This window comes from Dromaius novaehollandiae, chromosome W, assembly GCF_036370855.1.
Source record: "Dromaius novaehollandiae isolate bDroNov1 chromosome W, bDroNov1.hap1, whole genome shotgun sequence".
Classification (NCBI taxonomy): Eukaryota; Metazoa; Chordata; class Aves; order Casuariiformes; family Dromaiidae; genus Dromaius; species Dromaius novaehollandiae.
Genome location: NC_088130.1, coordinates 22,275,887 through 22,293,042, shown reverse-complemented (window position 1 = coordinate 22,293,042; position 17,156 = coordinate 22,275,887). Strand labels below are relative to the sequence as shown.

The 17,156-nt window shown below is 38.9% G+C and overlaps 1 protein-coding gene and 1 long non-coding RNA gene across 4 annotated transcripts in view; one reads left to right on the top strand and one right to left on the bottom strand.

Moving 5' to 3' along the window:
* The window catches only part of LOC135324291 (uncharacterized), a 61,124-nt gene extending 57,189 nt beyond the window's left edge, over nucleotides 1-3,935 (bottom strand). For 2 of the 3 annotated variants that reach the window (XR_010385660.1, XR_010385659.1), the window contains exons 1-2: nucleotides 3,783-3,935; nucleotides 1,756-3,245 (exon numbers count right to left, since the gene is read on the bottom strand). This is a non-coding gene — a long non-coding RNA (uncharacterized LOC135324291). Of the gene's footprint in view, nucleotides 1-1,301; nucleotides 3,246-3,782 lie in introns of those variants that run through there. The other variant, XR_010385658.1, reaches the window with a different exon arrangement.
* Nucleotides 3,936-4,324: 389 nt separating this feature from the next.
* Nucleotides 4,325-17,156, top strand: part of LOC135324389 (long-chain fatty acid transport protein 6-like) — a 41,057-nt gene continuing 28,225 nt past the window's right edge. The window contains exons 1-2 of the mRNA XM_064500483.1: nucleotides 4,325-5,090; nucleotides 14,329-14,535. Of these exons, the coding sequence (XP_064356553.1) occupies nucleotides 4,610-5,090; nucleotides 14,329-14,535 (688 nt within the window). The 5' untranslated portion in view covers nucleotides 4,325-4,609. The remainder of the gene's footprint in view (nucleotides 5,091-14,328; nucleotides 14,536-17,156) is intronic.

The following is a 17,156-nucleotide window of genomic DNA, read 5'->3' as shown; positions in this document are numbered from 1 at the left end:
CTTTCCTTTCATTCTCATCTGTATAACCAAAACTCTTCACAATTCTGACTCTTTCCATGTTTTTGTTCTCATTTCTGGTTGCTGCTTCTGTACAACACCATAGAATGTCTCCCTTCTCCTCTCTGCCTTCTTCAAGGTAATTCTTACAAATGTAAGCATCTTTCAGCCTCCCTCCATCTTCTTTCAAAGCAACATTTAAGCATGTATCTTCTATAAAGTGCGTGTTCCCTTTCACTGTGTATTATTTATACATATAGTTAACCATGTGAATCTAAACAAAAAAACTTTACAGTAGAGGTTACTGTAGCATTTATTAAATTTAAATGTTTTTAAATGAAAACACTGGCCCAGGAAGTTGCATTCACCTAAGACGAGCAAGTTAAAAATCTGTCTCACAGAAGGTTGGTCTTGAAGTGATGCAGACCAGCTAAAAAACTGAATACTGTTGTCTTCCTATAAATTTATACTTCATATACTTCTCATAAATGTATGCAATATACAATATAGAAGCAGGTACCTCTATTGCACCTTACAATTATATAGACTCTACATCAATATAAAAATACCAGCCTACTGTCACTGTCCCCTTTGAAGAGCTATCAAATCTATTTATAATCTAATCTTGCATTATTTCATTTGCTTGAATTTGTTTCCAATGGATGCCCAGACAGGACCTGTACAATAATGTTATGTCTGTACTTTGTTCATAAAATCAGGCCTCAGTCTCAGTGATTAAGACAGAAAATAACAGTACTGCAGTGAGCTGAGAATGCAGAATAGCTATTTGTTCTTCTCCCTTTCTTCACATCATAGCCTGATTAGTTAGCCTAGAATTAAAAAACTTTACAATCAAGTCAGTCAAAACTAGAGTTTTGAGCTAAAGTGACTGACTCCACAGTGGAGCTGAACAAAGTAAGATCACTCATTATTTAATACAGTTTGTTTGATTGTGCAATGAAACAAAGGAGAAAGGCCTCAGGAAGGAGTTAGAAGCATTCTTAGGGTTGAAAAGCGGTTTGAGAGGCTACTGCTTACTACTACTCACCTACCTACTGGTGCACCTCAGTCCACTTTTCTCCCTGATACCGTTGTTCCATTCTCAGGACATAGGAGAGCTCAGGCAAGACAGTTCTTATGATCATTGGGTTTCAAGGCAAGAGAGGAAAGCTTTCTCAAATCATATTAATAAGTGGGAGTATGAAGCTGAGCTCTGGCTTGAGTCATACAGTACAGACATAGCAGAGGAGAACATGCTTTTTACTTACTTGAAAATACTCCTGTTATTGATAAAAGACAATCTGTATTTTCAAATAGATTTTTAATGAATCTGACAATGGTAGGTGTAATAATATGACTTCAGACAAAAGAGTGTATTTTTTGCAAAGGTGTTTGACATTTTCTGCCAGTATTTTGCCAGTATCTGGGCAATTCCTGGGATACTGCTGGAGTATAAGGACATTTTTATATAGTGTATGACAATTTTGACACTTAAGTCTTTGATTAATAAGTAGTTATATTCTGGAAAGCTGTTCATGTTACAGGATTCAATTGCATTTAATGTTACTAAAATTAAGATTTTTTTCTTAAATAAAATGCTTAGTCCAGGCTTCAGTCCAATTCTTTCATCTTCCAAACTTGACAGACCGTTAAAAAGAAAGTCTCAATTTCACTTGTAATGGACTTTCTGTGAATAATGAAAACATTCTAAAAAGATCCATGCTATGTAGTGTAAATAAGTAATTAAAAATTAAATACCTGACTATCATTTTGTGTGCTTCTACATCCTCAGCCCTTCAAATCTTGCCTGTGTGAAAGTGCTGTACACTGTAAATGAAAATAGTTTCTATTCAACAACATTCAGAAAGTTGAAGTATTTCATCTAACAAAAATATTCACCTCTATTCCCTTTTTATTCCAGTTTTTGTCTTAGGAATTTGAACAAACTGGACACTTACTTTGAGGTAATCTCAAGTTTACCTTTTTAGCATCCTTAAAATGTGGACGGGGTATTATCTAATTGTTTTAACAGTTGGCATACCTAAATGCACTTAGTAGTTTTGGACAATCTCAAGGGGATATTTACCTTGTATGTCTTCCCAGCAAGCTTCACTTTTATTAAAATGAAAGCTTGCAGCCAGTGTTGGTATTGTATGAATAAAAGCAGATGAGTCAGATGTGCCTTAAAACTGCTGCAAAAATACCATCACACTACCTATATAAAACCCAGCTCAGTACCACTCTCATCATTAAACAACCTTTGTCTGTGTTTCATGAAGTATTATGAAGCTCATAAAGTTCTTCTCCCAAAGAAAATGCTGATTCATACCCTGAAAAGGGGAATCTGAGGAAAATGGAGTAGAGGATAGGACATTTACAAGGAAAAAAAACAAGCACTGACAACTCTATGATTCTAGCAAATTTACCTATAGAGAAAAAAAGTGACAAAATAAGTCACATTTTTAATACTTTTTTAAATTTGTTTTACATTTGACCTGGGCCAGCTGAGAAACCCACAAAGGTTAGAGAAAGAAAGCTTTGTTAGAAAAACTCCCTAGTTTGAAGTAAGTTATAAATACTGGAATAAGGTCTCTGGAAAAATTCATGTAGTTCACTTATTGTATGTAATGTTTAAATACCATAACTGTCATATGTATTTACAATATATGAACATTCAAAATTGTGATATGCAAACTGTCTCTGCCTTCATAAGAAAGGCAATATAGTATAGGCTGGTTTACAGGCTGGAAGAATGACTGATATTCAGAGGAGGAGAGAAAAGCTGTAGACTGGAAGGAACAGAAAATGGCTGGAGACTTAGCAGAATGACAGGGCTAATGGGCTAGATGCAGGCTGGATGAATGGGATATCAGATGAGTGTAGAGAAAGATCAGGGCTGTTATGCAATGACAGTGGAAGCACAAGTACTCGGAAGGAAAAAGAACTGGAAATTGCAAGATGTTGTCTAGAAGTAGAAAGGCAGGATTCTAGAAAGAGTATGCTGACCGATGGGTTCTTTTTATTAGTTGGGCTTTGCTGTGCTCAGGGTTTCTACTGTCAGTTGTGCTAGAGAACAGAGTTAGCACCTTCTTTCAGCTATGGGATTCCCATAACTCTATTCATAAAATCTAAGAAAGGAGTCTGGAAGATGTATCCTCTGGGATATAAAGATCTTCATTGGCCAGAGAAAAAGACATCCCTTGACAAACTTCAAAGTGCACAAATCACATGGCAGGCTGGTTCAGTACCTGAAGAAGACAACAGAAACAAGGGCTGCACTGTTGAGCATTCAGATTTCAAAATTAAGAAAATCTCTTTTGGGAGGAGGAAAACTTCAATATCAAGTGTAAGCTGAACTGATGAGAGGTACATTCTTGTTGGTATTGCAATAATACTCGGGAGCACCAGTTCTGGACTATGTTGTCTTGGTGTAATATTGGCAGCAGGCAGACCTGTGATGTGAACAGTTAGATGAGGTGTGGAAAAGGAACTGAGAGTGCAGAGGCATTCATGTTGTGAACTGCCAGGCCTTAGAAACTATGGACCTGACTCCAGAAAGTCAAAATTATTCAAAAATACACTTATATCCTGTAAATAGATGCATTTGATAGTGTCTACACTTTTAAAATAAAGGAGGCAGTAGAGTCACGCTTTCAATTTTTTTGTGACAAACACAGGGGCAGAGAAGCTGTCACTGTTAAATGTGACCTCAGCTTCTCAGGGTCCGCGTAGCTCCTGGCTCTGCCGCGCTAAACCACACAAACACCACACGTTGTGTGACTCACCAAGGGCAACCGCAGTGGACGCCTGGGTCCAGCGGTATGTGGATGTCCTCAAGGTGACAGACCAGAACAGCAGTGGGGCCAACGTCATGTCCAGGCACTGACTGCTCCTTGCCAGAGGTTTCCCTTTGGCACCTGCACAGCAAATGGGTGTTGGGGTGAGGGACTGCAGAGAAAAAAAGACCTTTGTGCGGTGCACTGTGAAGGCATCTCCCGGACCCTGGCGAGGTGTGTGGGTCTCGCCCGTCTAAAACCGCTCCCGAGTCCCTGACGGACGGGCTGGCCGGGCCCGGCAGCAGGGAGGGTGGCAGCGGGCGCCCCACCAGCCGCCTCAGCGCAGGACGGCGCACCTGCGCCAACGGCCGCGGCGGAGCCGTTACGGGTAACACACACCGCCCCCGCCCGCCGCCGCCCTCTCAGCAGCCCCCCGCACGGCCACCGCCGCCTTCCCCAGGAGCCACCCACCGTGCCGGGCTGCCGGGGGCGGGGTGAAGCGGCGGAGGCAGGAGCGACCGGCTTATGCAAGCGGCTCCGGGAGCCGCCGCCGCCTCGCCCGCAGCTCGCAGCGGCCCGCGAGGCCCGAGGGAGGGGCGAGGGGTCGCCGCGGCCCTGCGCGGGGAGGGCGGGGGGCTCCCGCCGGGGGCCGCGGCGGCGGTTGGGGCGCGGCGGCGGCTGCCTCCGCCCCTGCGCACCTGTTGCCCGGCGGGCGGCGGCGCCTCGGCGGCTCCGGGCTCTCCGCGCAGCCCCTGACGGCTGCGGCGGCCCCCGCGGCGCTCTCGGCCGCCCGGGCGGAGGGGGCGGCGTGCCGGGCCCGCCGCGCCGCCGCCCCGATGCTTCCCGCCTGGGTGCCGGGCGCCGCCGCTGGCGTCGTGTCGCTGCATCTCGTCCAGAGGCTCCTGTTCCCCTACTTCTGGGCCGACCTGAGGTACCTGCTCAAAGTGCTGACGTACGGGCTGCGCGTGGAGGCCTACCGGCTGCGCGGACGGGTTGTCACCGTGCTGGACAAGTTCGTGGAGCTGGCTGAGGGGCAGCCCCACAAGCCGTTCCTCATCTACGAGGGCAAGGTGCACACCTACTGGGACGTGGACAGGAGGAGCAACAGGGTGGCCCAGGTCTTCCTGCGCCACGGCGCTCTGCGGAAGGGCGACACGGTGGCCCTGCTGATGGGCAACGAGCCGGACTTCGTCCACGTGTGGTTCGGACTGGCCAAGCTGGGCTGTGTGGTGGCTTTCCTCAACTTCAACGTCCGCTCCAGGTCTCTCCTGCACTGCCTCAGTAGCTGCGAGCCCAAGATACTGGTTGTGGGAGCAGGTAGGGTATATGCCTGATTTGCTCATCCAAAGCTTTTAATGTCACATCTCCCCAGTTTTTGCCTCTCCAGCTGCTTCACTGAAAACTTGATTTTCCCAGGTGTTCATGGAATCAAAGAAATCTAGGAGATCATAAAGCCTAAGCTTCTTGCACTTGAGAGAGAATCAAGTATACCTATCTGCAGGGGACGTGTATTTAACCTGTTCTTAAAAAATGTACATTGCAGGAACATTTACAGCACCTGAGTGCAGCTTGTTACAAGTGTTTAATCACTTCAGTAGTTGCTTAATGTGTCCCCAGGGAAGATTAAAATGGGACATTAGAAATCATTTCCCATTCCTAAATTTTTGAATAGCTAATTCTAATCATATTGAGTCATGGTCTTTCTTATTCTGTACTATGCCACCATCCTCTTGGTGATCAAAACCACCATGAACTAGGAGGCCTAAGCTGCAGGTTGTGCAGTCTTTCTTGCACAACCATTTTTGGAGGTATGATTGTCTTCCACAGGTTACAACTTAAGAGTTTTGTTTTATAGGCATAGCACGTAGGAGGCTGATTTATAATAACCAACTTACTGCTGGCATTGGATTGCAGAAGAAATTGCTTTGATTGAATAGGCAGTAATAGTGTGCTTTGCATTACTTTCCAACTTATCACATTTTTTTTTAAGTGCTTCAAAAGAATTTTAAAAATGTCGACCTAGGTATTTTGTACATTGTCTGTTGTAATTGGATTTTAATTATCGAGATGCATAAACCAAAACTAGAGATCAAAAATCTAAACTTGGCTCATAGAAACTTTCAGCATTTATGGTCAAAATTTGTCAGTGAACCTACAATGCTAAAAGATTACACAGAACCTTTTGTCTTTTTCACTGCAGGAGGATATTTCAAAAGATCAAACACGAGTGTTGTTCTGCCTCTGAAACTGCTATTCTTAAGTGCACTCTGCCTTCTTTCTAGTTCACAACTTCTTGTCCTTATTATGCAGTTTGTGGGGTTTTGCCACAATGACACCTAATTTTTGCAGTTTCCTTCCATCTGCTCTCTGCCACTGCAAATTTGTGCTTTAAGAAAAACTTACTTAAGATGTTTCTCTGACAGATTGTTAATTTAATTATAAATGTTTTTAGTCTGATTGTACATGTCATGCTCATTTAAGAATGGTAGTTAAAATAAGCTCATGAAATGAGAGCCAAGTTAAGTATGGTCACAAAATACATAATGACATATTTCTGAACAGATGGTTTTTCATTTTGCCTTCTAACTTAATAATAAAAAATCTAATTTAAAACACCTTCTTGCTCTTGAATATGTGCTTTACCGTGTATGGATTGAGGAACGGAATTCATGTTCAGGCAATTCTTGCTCCTGGATGGTGATTAAGGAGTACTTTGGGTCAGAACTTGTATCTAAGAGGAGTCTTTAATAAAAGGTTAAGTAGTGAATGAGAAAAGTACTTGTGAAGCAGGAACTGGGCCCTGTTTCTCCACTCTTAGTCTGCTAGTGCAGTTGACAGCAACTATGGTGATCTAACACAAGTTAGATCTAGGTTCTAGGACTCCTACTGGGCCAGTCACCCTTATACCTCTGCCCACTAGAGAAAAACTGTCTGCAGACAGATAATACAACAGAAATACCACAAAAATTAGTGTCCGAGTTGGTCTTTTGTGAGTTAGTCGTCTTCCTTCATTTGTGGGTTTTAATCTTTGCATGGTTGCTCAGTCCCCAGAGCCTGATGCATTCTTCACAATATTCTTCAGGATTTAGAGGCGTGTTTTCTTTTTTTTAAATCTCTTGTGAAAGAAGTTGAAGTTCTATGTATCCTTGATTATTGGCCATGCAATATGAAAAAGGAGCCCCCTCCGAAGGGGTCCAAATTTTGCAATTCAAAATTTGTATGCTGTTGTGTGGCTTAGGGCTAACTCATATAACTCTCTTTGTATAATAGTATGTTTTTGTCTAATTATTGTACATAATACTTCTTCCCCTAAGGTTTATAAAAATTATTGCTCAGTATTTAAGACTGAGGATACACTGTCAGTTAGACTAACTCTCAGGTTAGCATCTTTTTGTCAGATGTTAGTATGTTTTTTTTTCAAGGACTTCTGCCTTGTATTATCAGTGGTCATGATCTGGACTTTTTAATATGTTTTGCTATTGTGGCATTACTTACCACAGGATTCTGGATAGCCTGAACATGGTGAACTACTAAATAGTATGTTCTTTTGCAAAACAGTTACACTTAAGGCTTTAACTTGTGGTTCAATCTATGGTGGCAATGGTCACGTATCATGTTTGGCAACTAAAGTTTGTTTCTTTTTTTTTTTTTTTTTAACTGGCGATTAAGTGCTTAGTGATTTCAGTATGTAATGATATTACTTCTGGATAGTGGAAATCCTAATTTTCAACAGTATGTACTTTTTCCACCATCTGCAAACAAATCTAAGCCACCAGGTATCTAAAACTTCATTGAGTATCTCTTAATATAAAATATTAGAAGCTGCTCTGTTTGTTCTTTAGTGTGTTTTTTGTTTTGTCACAATTCTTTTTTTCATGGATTCCTCTTTTACAGTACTTTTTTTAATCAGATCTCATTTCAAGTATGTTTCCAGGCTTGACTCTATAATTCCATTTAATTGAATTGAAACAGTAACAAAACTATCTTTTCAGTATTTTGGATGACCTTTAATGTAGCTCATATATACTGTAGCACAATAGAAGTCATTCTCCTATGATTTGACCGTTGATTGTCTGTCTCTTGAAATTCTTGTCTGTAGTGGCACATTAAATCAGGAACCTGCATTCAAATCCACGTAATGTTAAGATTTCATTGGTGTTGATGGGGACATTCCACTTTCTGATGATATCTGGAACGGTTCCCACAGATAGTTGTTTATTGCAGAATTGTCTCTGCTCAGAATGCTGGTATAGCCTCCCTCTGGATGAGATAATTGAACCTTGTTTCTTCTTTTGGTACATCCAGTCCTTTTCTTTCTTTCTTTCTTTCTTTCTTTTCTTTTTTTTTCCTCCAAAATGTTTTTGCTTGTTACAAATGGAATACCTTTATCCAAATAGTCTGGGTACTTCTTATGCTTGCATTTTCTTCCACACCTTGTGCAGTCTTTCATGCTGCCTCTTGCAAGATCCCTCTCTGATTTTGCAGACTTTTCTTTGAACTCTTCAGTTTTGTTTTGCATCTGCATATTTTTCTGAGGTTGTGGTTTGGTAACCCAGTCCAATTAGTATCATCTTGTCTTTCATCGAGCACTTGCAGTCAGATCTTGTTCTGGTCTGTCAATTCTGATATTTTGATTGCTTTTTCTAACACTGTATTGGGACCTTCTAATGGTCATTAAGTTTTGGAGTTTGGTTTTCGACTTAGGTGTTCCGCAAACTCTCCGCAACTGAATGTTTGATTTTAAGCCTCAGTGTGTTACAAAAGCTTACAAATTTCTCCCTCTTGTTGTTTTCTCATATGAAATGGATATCTTTAAAAGGTTGAGTTTTTTTGTTTGGTTTTTCCCCCCCCTAGGACTGTAATAATCTTTGAATTCACTTAGCACAATCAAGTAACTTGCTTTCTCCCTTCTCATTCAAATACAGGCTTTAAAGCAAATACAGACTGATTTGCCAATATTTAGACTTTCCGTTCATCTTCCTTTCTAGTATTTCCATTTGGCTTTGTGGTAGAGACGGTTTTTGCTTTAGCCCCTTTCAGTTGTCTGCTGTATTCCCAGAGCATTTCAACTACTTTGGGATTTTTAGCTTTTGCTTTAATTTCTAGTGTAACGTTTTCACTTTTCCATTCCCAGGAGCACTGTTTATCATCCCCCCACGCCCCATTCTGGGGAATGTTTGTTGAAAGAGATTCAAAAGTTGTTAGTTAACTGCCATTTTATTAAAGATGCAGTTCTAAACTCCATGTAAGTAAGCGAGAAACTTGCGAAGGAGAAGAGGCTGCATGCCTTCTATCAGGCTGTCAACATTAACTTACTCTTACAGCAAATGCTTCCAACTAGAACAGTGTGACCTGTTTCAAAGGTGTTTGTCCCTACCACATTTGCTGCCAGATTCTACCACCCTTACTCATTTTAAAACTACTGGATAAACTGAGGAGTAAGGTACTGCCTCACAGCAGCTTTTAAGGTGTCAAAACACTGTGTCCTTCCTAGGGAATTTTTCTAGTCACTGGAGTCCTGTTTGAACAAGAAAGCACGCTTTATCTTTTGAGCGGTAGTTGTGTGAAAACAATGATTCTTGAATGATATTTGTAATCCCACCAGAGAGGTGCAAGTGGAATTTTCCAGTGCGTTCATGCTGTGTAGCTACTGGGAAGAGTTCAGCTCTCAGTAGGACATCTCAGGTTGCCATCATGAGTTCTGATTCAGGGGTTCAGCGGAAAAAGGATTGCATTACTAAACTGCATGAGTTTGGTTTACATCAGTCCTCAGAGCAAGGGGAGCGTATGGAATTGTATCTCCCAGCTGTTAAAAGTATAGCATTCTGCTGGCCAGGATTCCTTACTCTTGAGCCATCAGCAGTGCCTACAAGCCTTCTGGCCCAAAGAAAAATCGCTATTGCTTACTGCCACTGCTGAGTGTATTCTGAACTTTTTATCATGTGAGCTCTGAAGCAGAATTTATGCTGGCAGGAGTGAATTTCAGCCAGAAGGGAGTTTACAACCTGGGGAAAGAAAGTAAAATCTTTTTTCATGTTTGTGATTGAACATCATATGGTATGATATGCAATTAGCAGGATCATCGCTCACATGTTAGTCACTGATTGTATGAAAAATGAATGGATGAAAACTATTAGGACTTTGGCAAAAACTTCATCGTTTCTTAATTATGTGGAGTAAATGATCAAAGCCATCTCTAAACATCCAGGGCAAGGGAATAGTGAAAGACCTGCAGAAGACACTCCTAAGTGTTCTATTTGACACTGGTTCTCTTTAATCACTTGCTTTCTTCTCTTTTCGTCTGTAAACTCAATCACAGTTATGCTTTGATTGGAAAACTGTTTGTGATTCCCAAGCCTGCTTGTGTTTACTATCTTTACTGCCTTCAGTGGCATTTCAAGATGCCACATTGATCCTGAGCCACACCTGAGTTGTAAAGATTTCTGTTACTTCGTAGTGAGAAAAGGGGGCTCAGGGGACTGAGTGTAGTGAGTCACTGGGGAGTCAGGTGCAGGTACCAACTATTTTCCGATGTCAGACAGTGTGGGAAAGGGTTTAGACTTGCCATAGCTTACTGAGCACATCAACCAGACTACACATCAAATTTGTGTAAGAACAATTTCATACAGCTTTTTTTCTGAGTAACTTTCTGTGCAGTACAAGTTGATCTCATGATCTGATTCATTCCTTTCATCAGTGTAGGACTGTGTCTGCTTGCCAATAGGCTGCATTGTTTCTTTGTTAGAAAATAACATAAAAAACTTTCTGTGCAACTAGCCCAGGACAGTAGTTTAAAGTCAAAACATATTTTGCCTGCTTTCTCAAAAGATATAACTGGCTTCTATGTATTTGTGTGAATTTAACGTAATCTACTGTTTCACCAACTTTCTGTTAAACAATGAGATGCTTTGAAGGCAAGAGGGAAAAAAATGTTGGGAGAAGCATCTTAATTTCCAGCAATTACAGATTTTTTTTTTAATTTATTTATTTAAAGTAGAAGCCAAATAATTAGCAAATGGTGACTATTCATATACAAATGCAATGTAAGCAGCGCATAGGACTGCTGGTTACATTGCGAAACTTAAATAATCATTTCTTCCAAAGCAAATAAACCAAAGCCTGAATGTAATTTCATAGTTTAAAAAGCAAACAAGTACCTGAGATGAACTGCAAGCTTAAACTACCTAGATTGCTTAACTATATGGTGATGTACACCTACTAGGTACCTCTAGAAATAATTAAACTGTAGCTTCTCCATATATTCCTGACACACGGACAGGACCATATATAAAGACCAACAAGCTTTTTACATCTGGTACAGAAATTCTTTGTTCATGGAACAACACATTAGTTGGCTATCATCAGAATTATTCTGTGGAAATATATTAGTACAACTGAGAATTATGTTCAAACACCCCATGTTCATGCATGTTCCAGAAGCAATTTCAAGCTTCTGGCTCTTTGAATACAGCTGTTTTAAATCAGCAGCACCCCTCCCCTTTTTTTTCTTCAGGAAATCACTTATTGTTTTCTGCTGTTCTCTGCTATCTAACCAGAAATCTCTTTCAAGATAACATATAATTACAAACAGTTCATATATTGTTCCAAGCACCAAATTCCTGCGCCTAAGAGAAAAATTCTATTGTATAATCAGTTCACAGAATCAATGTTCAACACTAGTTAGAGAAAACAAACATGCCCATGTATGACAACAAAAACCTTAGATTATATGAATAAATTTAAAGAAATAGTAAATCCATCTTAGTTACTTGGAGTAAATGTTTAAGTCTACTAAAAAGGAGCTGGGTCCTGCTTTCATTCTTGAATCTTAATTTATGTCCGTATCATTGAAATTAATAGTTGACATTGTTCTTTCTTCAAAGGGGAATATTCGATTAGATTTTATTGTAATCTAACTACTAAAGTCCACTTACTTTTGATAGACTTTCACTTCATGTTACTCAGATACATAAAGAATGCAGTGCACATTTTATCTGGAAGTACTGTACACTAAAAAATCAGAAATACATATGAATTTCTTCATGTTGTGTAGCCATCAACAAAAACTTCTTCAGTAGAGAAATCAACAGTTGGTAGGTAATACAGCTTCATTTTCATGACTTTCAAAAACATACACAACAGAACAATTTAGGAGACTGAAAGCAGGACTGAATCTATTTATGAAAAGTAAGGAGATTCAGTAATGGCACCTTTGGTATCTGCAGTCTCCATGTCACCAAAAAAAGGTGATACTCTGCTGGTTTTTGCTAGGCCTTTTTAAATAGACTAGCTTGCAAGAAAACAATAGGTAAACTTTCAAATAGAATTACACTTTACTTACAGGAAACACAGTAATCTTATATGATGACATTTATTGGGCAGTTTTTCTCAGTATTTGTAAGTCACACTGGATATCTGGTAAAGATGCAACACACAGGATGGCCAGCTGGGTCTGGGTCAAATGATAACTGGCTGTTGGAGAAACCAAGAAATCTTTATCATTAGGAAATTATCTTTAGTATTCCTTTCTGCTGTAATTCATGGATTTGCCAGTGCACCAATAAACAGTAAGAATTTTAGCATTTTTTGAGAGCAGAAATGCAGCTCCAGCCGCTACGGACACGTGTTTTTCTAGCTAGATTCTCAACCCAGCTTGTACCAAACAAACTATTAGTGTGTTTAGGAGATACGCTTAAAAGGAAGACGGAAATCGATATCTGAAGCTAAAGAGGATATCGTTATGTGTCACACTAGGTTTATTAATAGCTATTTTTCATCAGAAATAGTACTGTTGTATTTTCATATTTATGACTATGAAAATATGCCCTAATTTTATATTACAGCAGCAAAGCAGAATGCCAATGGAACCTGCATTTTCAGTGCATCAGGTTTCTTGCAGTAAACACTATTGTCCTTAAGATTACTTTTCGTTCTCAGTATTTTGTCTATTACTATATATATTGGAAGGGAACTGTACTCTAATATTTCAAACAGGAGGCTGTCTTTTATATTTCCCTAATTCTTTAGGAGATTTCTTTCTGAAATCATTCTGCTGTGCAAAGAAGTTAGGACAGAAAAATGTAAATTTCACACTCCATCAGATGTATTTACTAAATCTTACATAAAGCACTGCAAAAATTCATAGAATATACAGAACATTCTCTATGGGCTTCAGGCTTGTAAGATATTTGTTTAGTCAGGGACTATCGGCTCTCTATTATAGTAATGGAAATTAATGTTATTAATTAAAATATATACAGTAGTCTGTCACTAGAGAAGTGTTTTCTGAAAGATTAAAAATGCTTATTTTGGTGTAAAATATATGCAAAGTTTTTTTTATTATTATCTGTATCTTTGAGAAAAGATTGAAGTTCGGTTGAAGTCAGGAGTTCAAATGCTGGCTCTGGCAATGTCTCATTATGAGGTTCTGGGCAAGTCACTTCAACTTTGTTTTTCCATCTATAAAAACTGAGATAATAACTTACATTTATACCCACAGGGCTATTTACAAGATTAATTACAGAGGCTGTGATCCAGCAAAGCACTTAAGTATAAATGTATCTTTAAGTATATGAATAGTTCTATTGACAACAATATGAGTATTCCTATTCTTGAGAATTTTGCTGGATTAGTATTTCAGTGTCTGTGCAGTGTTCTGAGAATGTGACAGATTATAAAATTGCTAAAAAAAATATAAACATAAATACCAGATGCATTACTTAGGAGTTGGCCTCTATTTCTATCTTACTGTTTAATCTGGGACTCTGTTTTTTTGTTTCCTGCTTATTTATGCTACTGTTTTTATTTTATAAAATTGAATTTGTATTTATCTTCAGGAAAAAGCTAATAGAAGAAATGGCTTTCAGTGAATGTATATGTGATTCTAAGAAAATAAAACTTTCTAAGTTACCTAAAATCAGATTTGCTGAGGTATCTAAAACACTTAAAGAACCACAGAAGTACCCACATGGTTTTTCAGAAGCATCTGAATAAGCAGGTGCCTGTACGATATTTTCATTTTGTGAAATTCAGGCGCCTACATATATGATAGTGTGGATTTTTTTTTTTTTTTTTTTGATGAGTCACTTCTGTGCTTTTGGAAAAAGTCCTGCTTGATGATAGATTGCTGCTGAGGGCATCCAAGGAAACCTGTGTTACAATTACCATTTGTGTATATATTTGCCTTGTATCACTAACTGATTTCTTGTTCATTTATTTGAAGCTGAAGCTTAACTACACTGTATTCTGGTCTTAGAAATGACCAAACATTATCCAAAATGAGGTGGGAATCAGAAGATGGCAATCAAGGCTCACCATTTTCCCTCAATGGTTTGTTGACATTTAGATCACATGGGGTCAGCAGTATTTGTGCCAAATTATACGCTATTTTCAATTAATTTCCATTCCAGTTCATCATTATTTCATTGTATTCATTTATGTTCATTTTTCCTCTTTCTATTATAAAGATTAAAACTGTCAGGGAAAAAATACTTCATTTAAATTTAGTTTTGTGAAGATGTTAGGTAAATAACATTATTTTATGTTGAATTTCAAGATTTGCTTAGGACTCTAGAAGAAATTCTTCCTAATCTCCAAAAAGATGTTAGTGTTTGGATAATGACCAAAGACTCCACTTTGCCAAGTGTGCATACCCTTTTAGACAAAGTAGAGGCTGCATCTGAAGACCCTGTTCCAGCTGATCGACGCTCGGCAAGCAACCTCAAGTCATCGGTTCTCTACATATTTACTTCAGGAACAACAGGTACAGGTCTCCTAAAGAGTCAATATTTTCCTAAAGCTTTCTCTAGAAACTTTCTTTTTGAAGCTGTTATGAATCTTTGTATAATTTCATATCCAGAAGCATTATGGTCAGAAAGAAGCATGCTTCTTTTCAGTGACTATTTATTGTTTTATGAGCTTCTCTTCCTTTTCTTCTTGCCAAATTGTGCAAATACTATGACAGAAGTTTTATTCCCTCTTACTATTTAACAACTAAGGTAGTTATAAAACATTTTGCTTATTCTGGAAATTTACAACTCTAGTAATACTATTTTGTGATCACAAAATACAATATTAGCTATATTAGCTATACTGTATCTAGAACATTAGAGCTAATATTTTATCTAGAACATTAGAAGGCCATTTTAGAATAAGCAAATATACATTTAGTTGTTCTTCAAGTCATCTTGTATGCAGGTCACTGTAGAGACAGAAAATAGGATTACGTTATTAGCCTTTTAGTTTAGAAACAGATGGCTGAATTTATTACCAGTGCTCCAGCAGCTAAGAAGCTAAGACTTTTTAAAAACTGATCGCTGACATGAAAAGCAGCATGATGTTGTTAAGATAAGCAGATTGGCATTCTCATTCAGTTGAACACTGCAGTTTTAGCCATAAGAAGATTTAAAATCAGGATGCATTTTATGGCTTGATTTCCCCCCACAAATAATTATATGTTTGTTTTGGATTCTGGGAAATACTTTGAGAAATAAAAATATAGGTCTAGAATAAACAAATTTAAAGGCTATAAATATTGTTCGGGGATCAGGTATGTTTGAAATACTACTGATACAAATCTGGTTGAGCTTGCTGGTAAAAGTAAGGAGTTCTAGCTTAACAATATTGTAGAATCCTCCAGGGATGCTGCAGTCTTGTTCTTATAACTGCATTCAGAATCTTTATGTAAGGTCTCTATGAATTTTTGTCATACAGGATTTAAAATATTTTTGAATGCTTGTATGTATAACATTCATTTACATTGCATTTCTTATGCGTACCATGAAATTAGAAAAATAAGGGTTATTCAGCTTGAAGAGTATGGAATATGTAGTTTTAATCTAAAGTAATTCAGCATTTTCACACTTTCTGATACTGCTAGAACATAGTGTTGCTCATAAAATTAATGGCCAGTAAAGTTCGATAAAAGAAAGTAGTATCTTGCAAAGTCTGTAGTTAACTGTTTGTAAAGGCTGAAGAAAAACTCAAGACCTTCTTTACAGCACCTCTTGCTTTAAGCGGTTCATTGACAGCATAGGCTTATTTCCTCTTCTCATCAGTACGATGGGTTATGGAATTCATCAGTTCTGTTTCATTACATTTTTTTAAATTGTAAAAGTTCCCTGTGTTCCTCATCAGGAAAAAGCCTGGATTTTGTACATGTATGTGTGTAGAACAGATATGAAGCAAGAACACTCCCCCTATTCCAAATAATGAGTACCAGGGAGTAGCCTGAGGAGGGGTCTTAGCTCTAGCATGTGGGTCTTTGTGTCACTGAACAGAAATTCTGTGCTGAACCTGAAGGATCTCACTGAGAAGAGCCTAATTAGAATGGACTCTTAGCATCTTTTGCTGAGAATGTTTAATTCTGCATAGCCTTCACAGTGTTCTAAATCAAATAGCCAGACTTCAGAGAAACGCACTTTTAGATAAACAGCCACTAATTGATCTACCTGGTATAGATCTCATACGTTTCCTAGATATATTACGCTTACTCATTGTGGTTCTTGCCTAGAATGCCACTTCATGTTAAAGAAGTCCCTGTGTACCGTGGTTTTTTGCTCTCCATTGATTCTATGTACAGGCATACCTCGTTTTATTGCGCTTCGCTTTATTGCTCTTCACAGATATTGCGGTCTTTACAAATTGAAGGTTTGTGGCAACCCTGCGTTGAGCAGTTCTGTCGGTGCCGTTTTTCCAACAGCATGTGCTCACTTTGTGTCTCTGTGTCACATTTTGGTAATTCTCACAATATTTCAAACTTTTTCATTATTATTATATCTGTTATGGTGATCTGTGATCTTTGATGTTACTATTGTAATTGTTTTGGGGCGCCACAAACTGCGCCCATATAAGACGGCGGACATAGTCGATAAATGTTGTTTTTGTTCTGACTCTCCACCCACCGGCCATTCCCTTGTCTCTCTGCTTCTCCTCGGCCTCCCTATTCCCTGAGACACAACAATATTGAAATTAGGTCAATTAATAACCCTACAATGGCCTCTAAGTGTTCAAGTGAAAGGAAGAGTTGCACATCTCTCACTTGGAATCAAAAGCTAGAAATGATTAAGCTTAGTGAGGAAGGCATGTCGGAAGCTGAGACAGGCTGAAAGCCAGGCCTCTTGCGCCAAACAGTTAGCCAAGTTGTGAATGCAAAGGAAAAGTTCTTGAAGGAAATGAAGAGTGCTACTCCAGTGAGCACACGAATGATAAGAAAGCGAAACAGCCTTATTGCTGATACGGAGAAGGTTTTAGTGGTCTGGATAGATCAAACCAGCCACAACATTCCCTTAAGCCGAAGCCTAATCCAGAGCAGGGTCCTAAGTCTTTTCAATTCTATGAAGGCTGAGAGAGGTGAGGAAGCTGCAGAAGAAAAGTTTGAAGCTA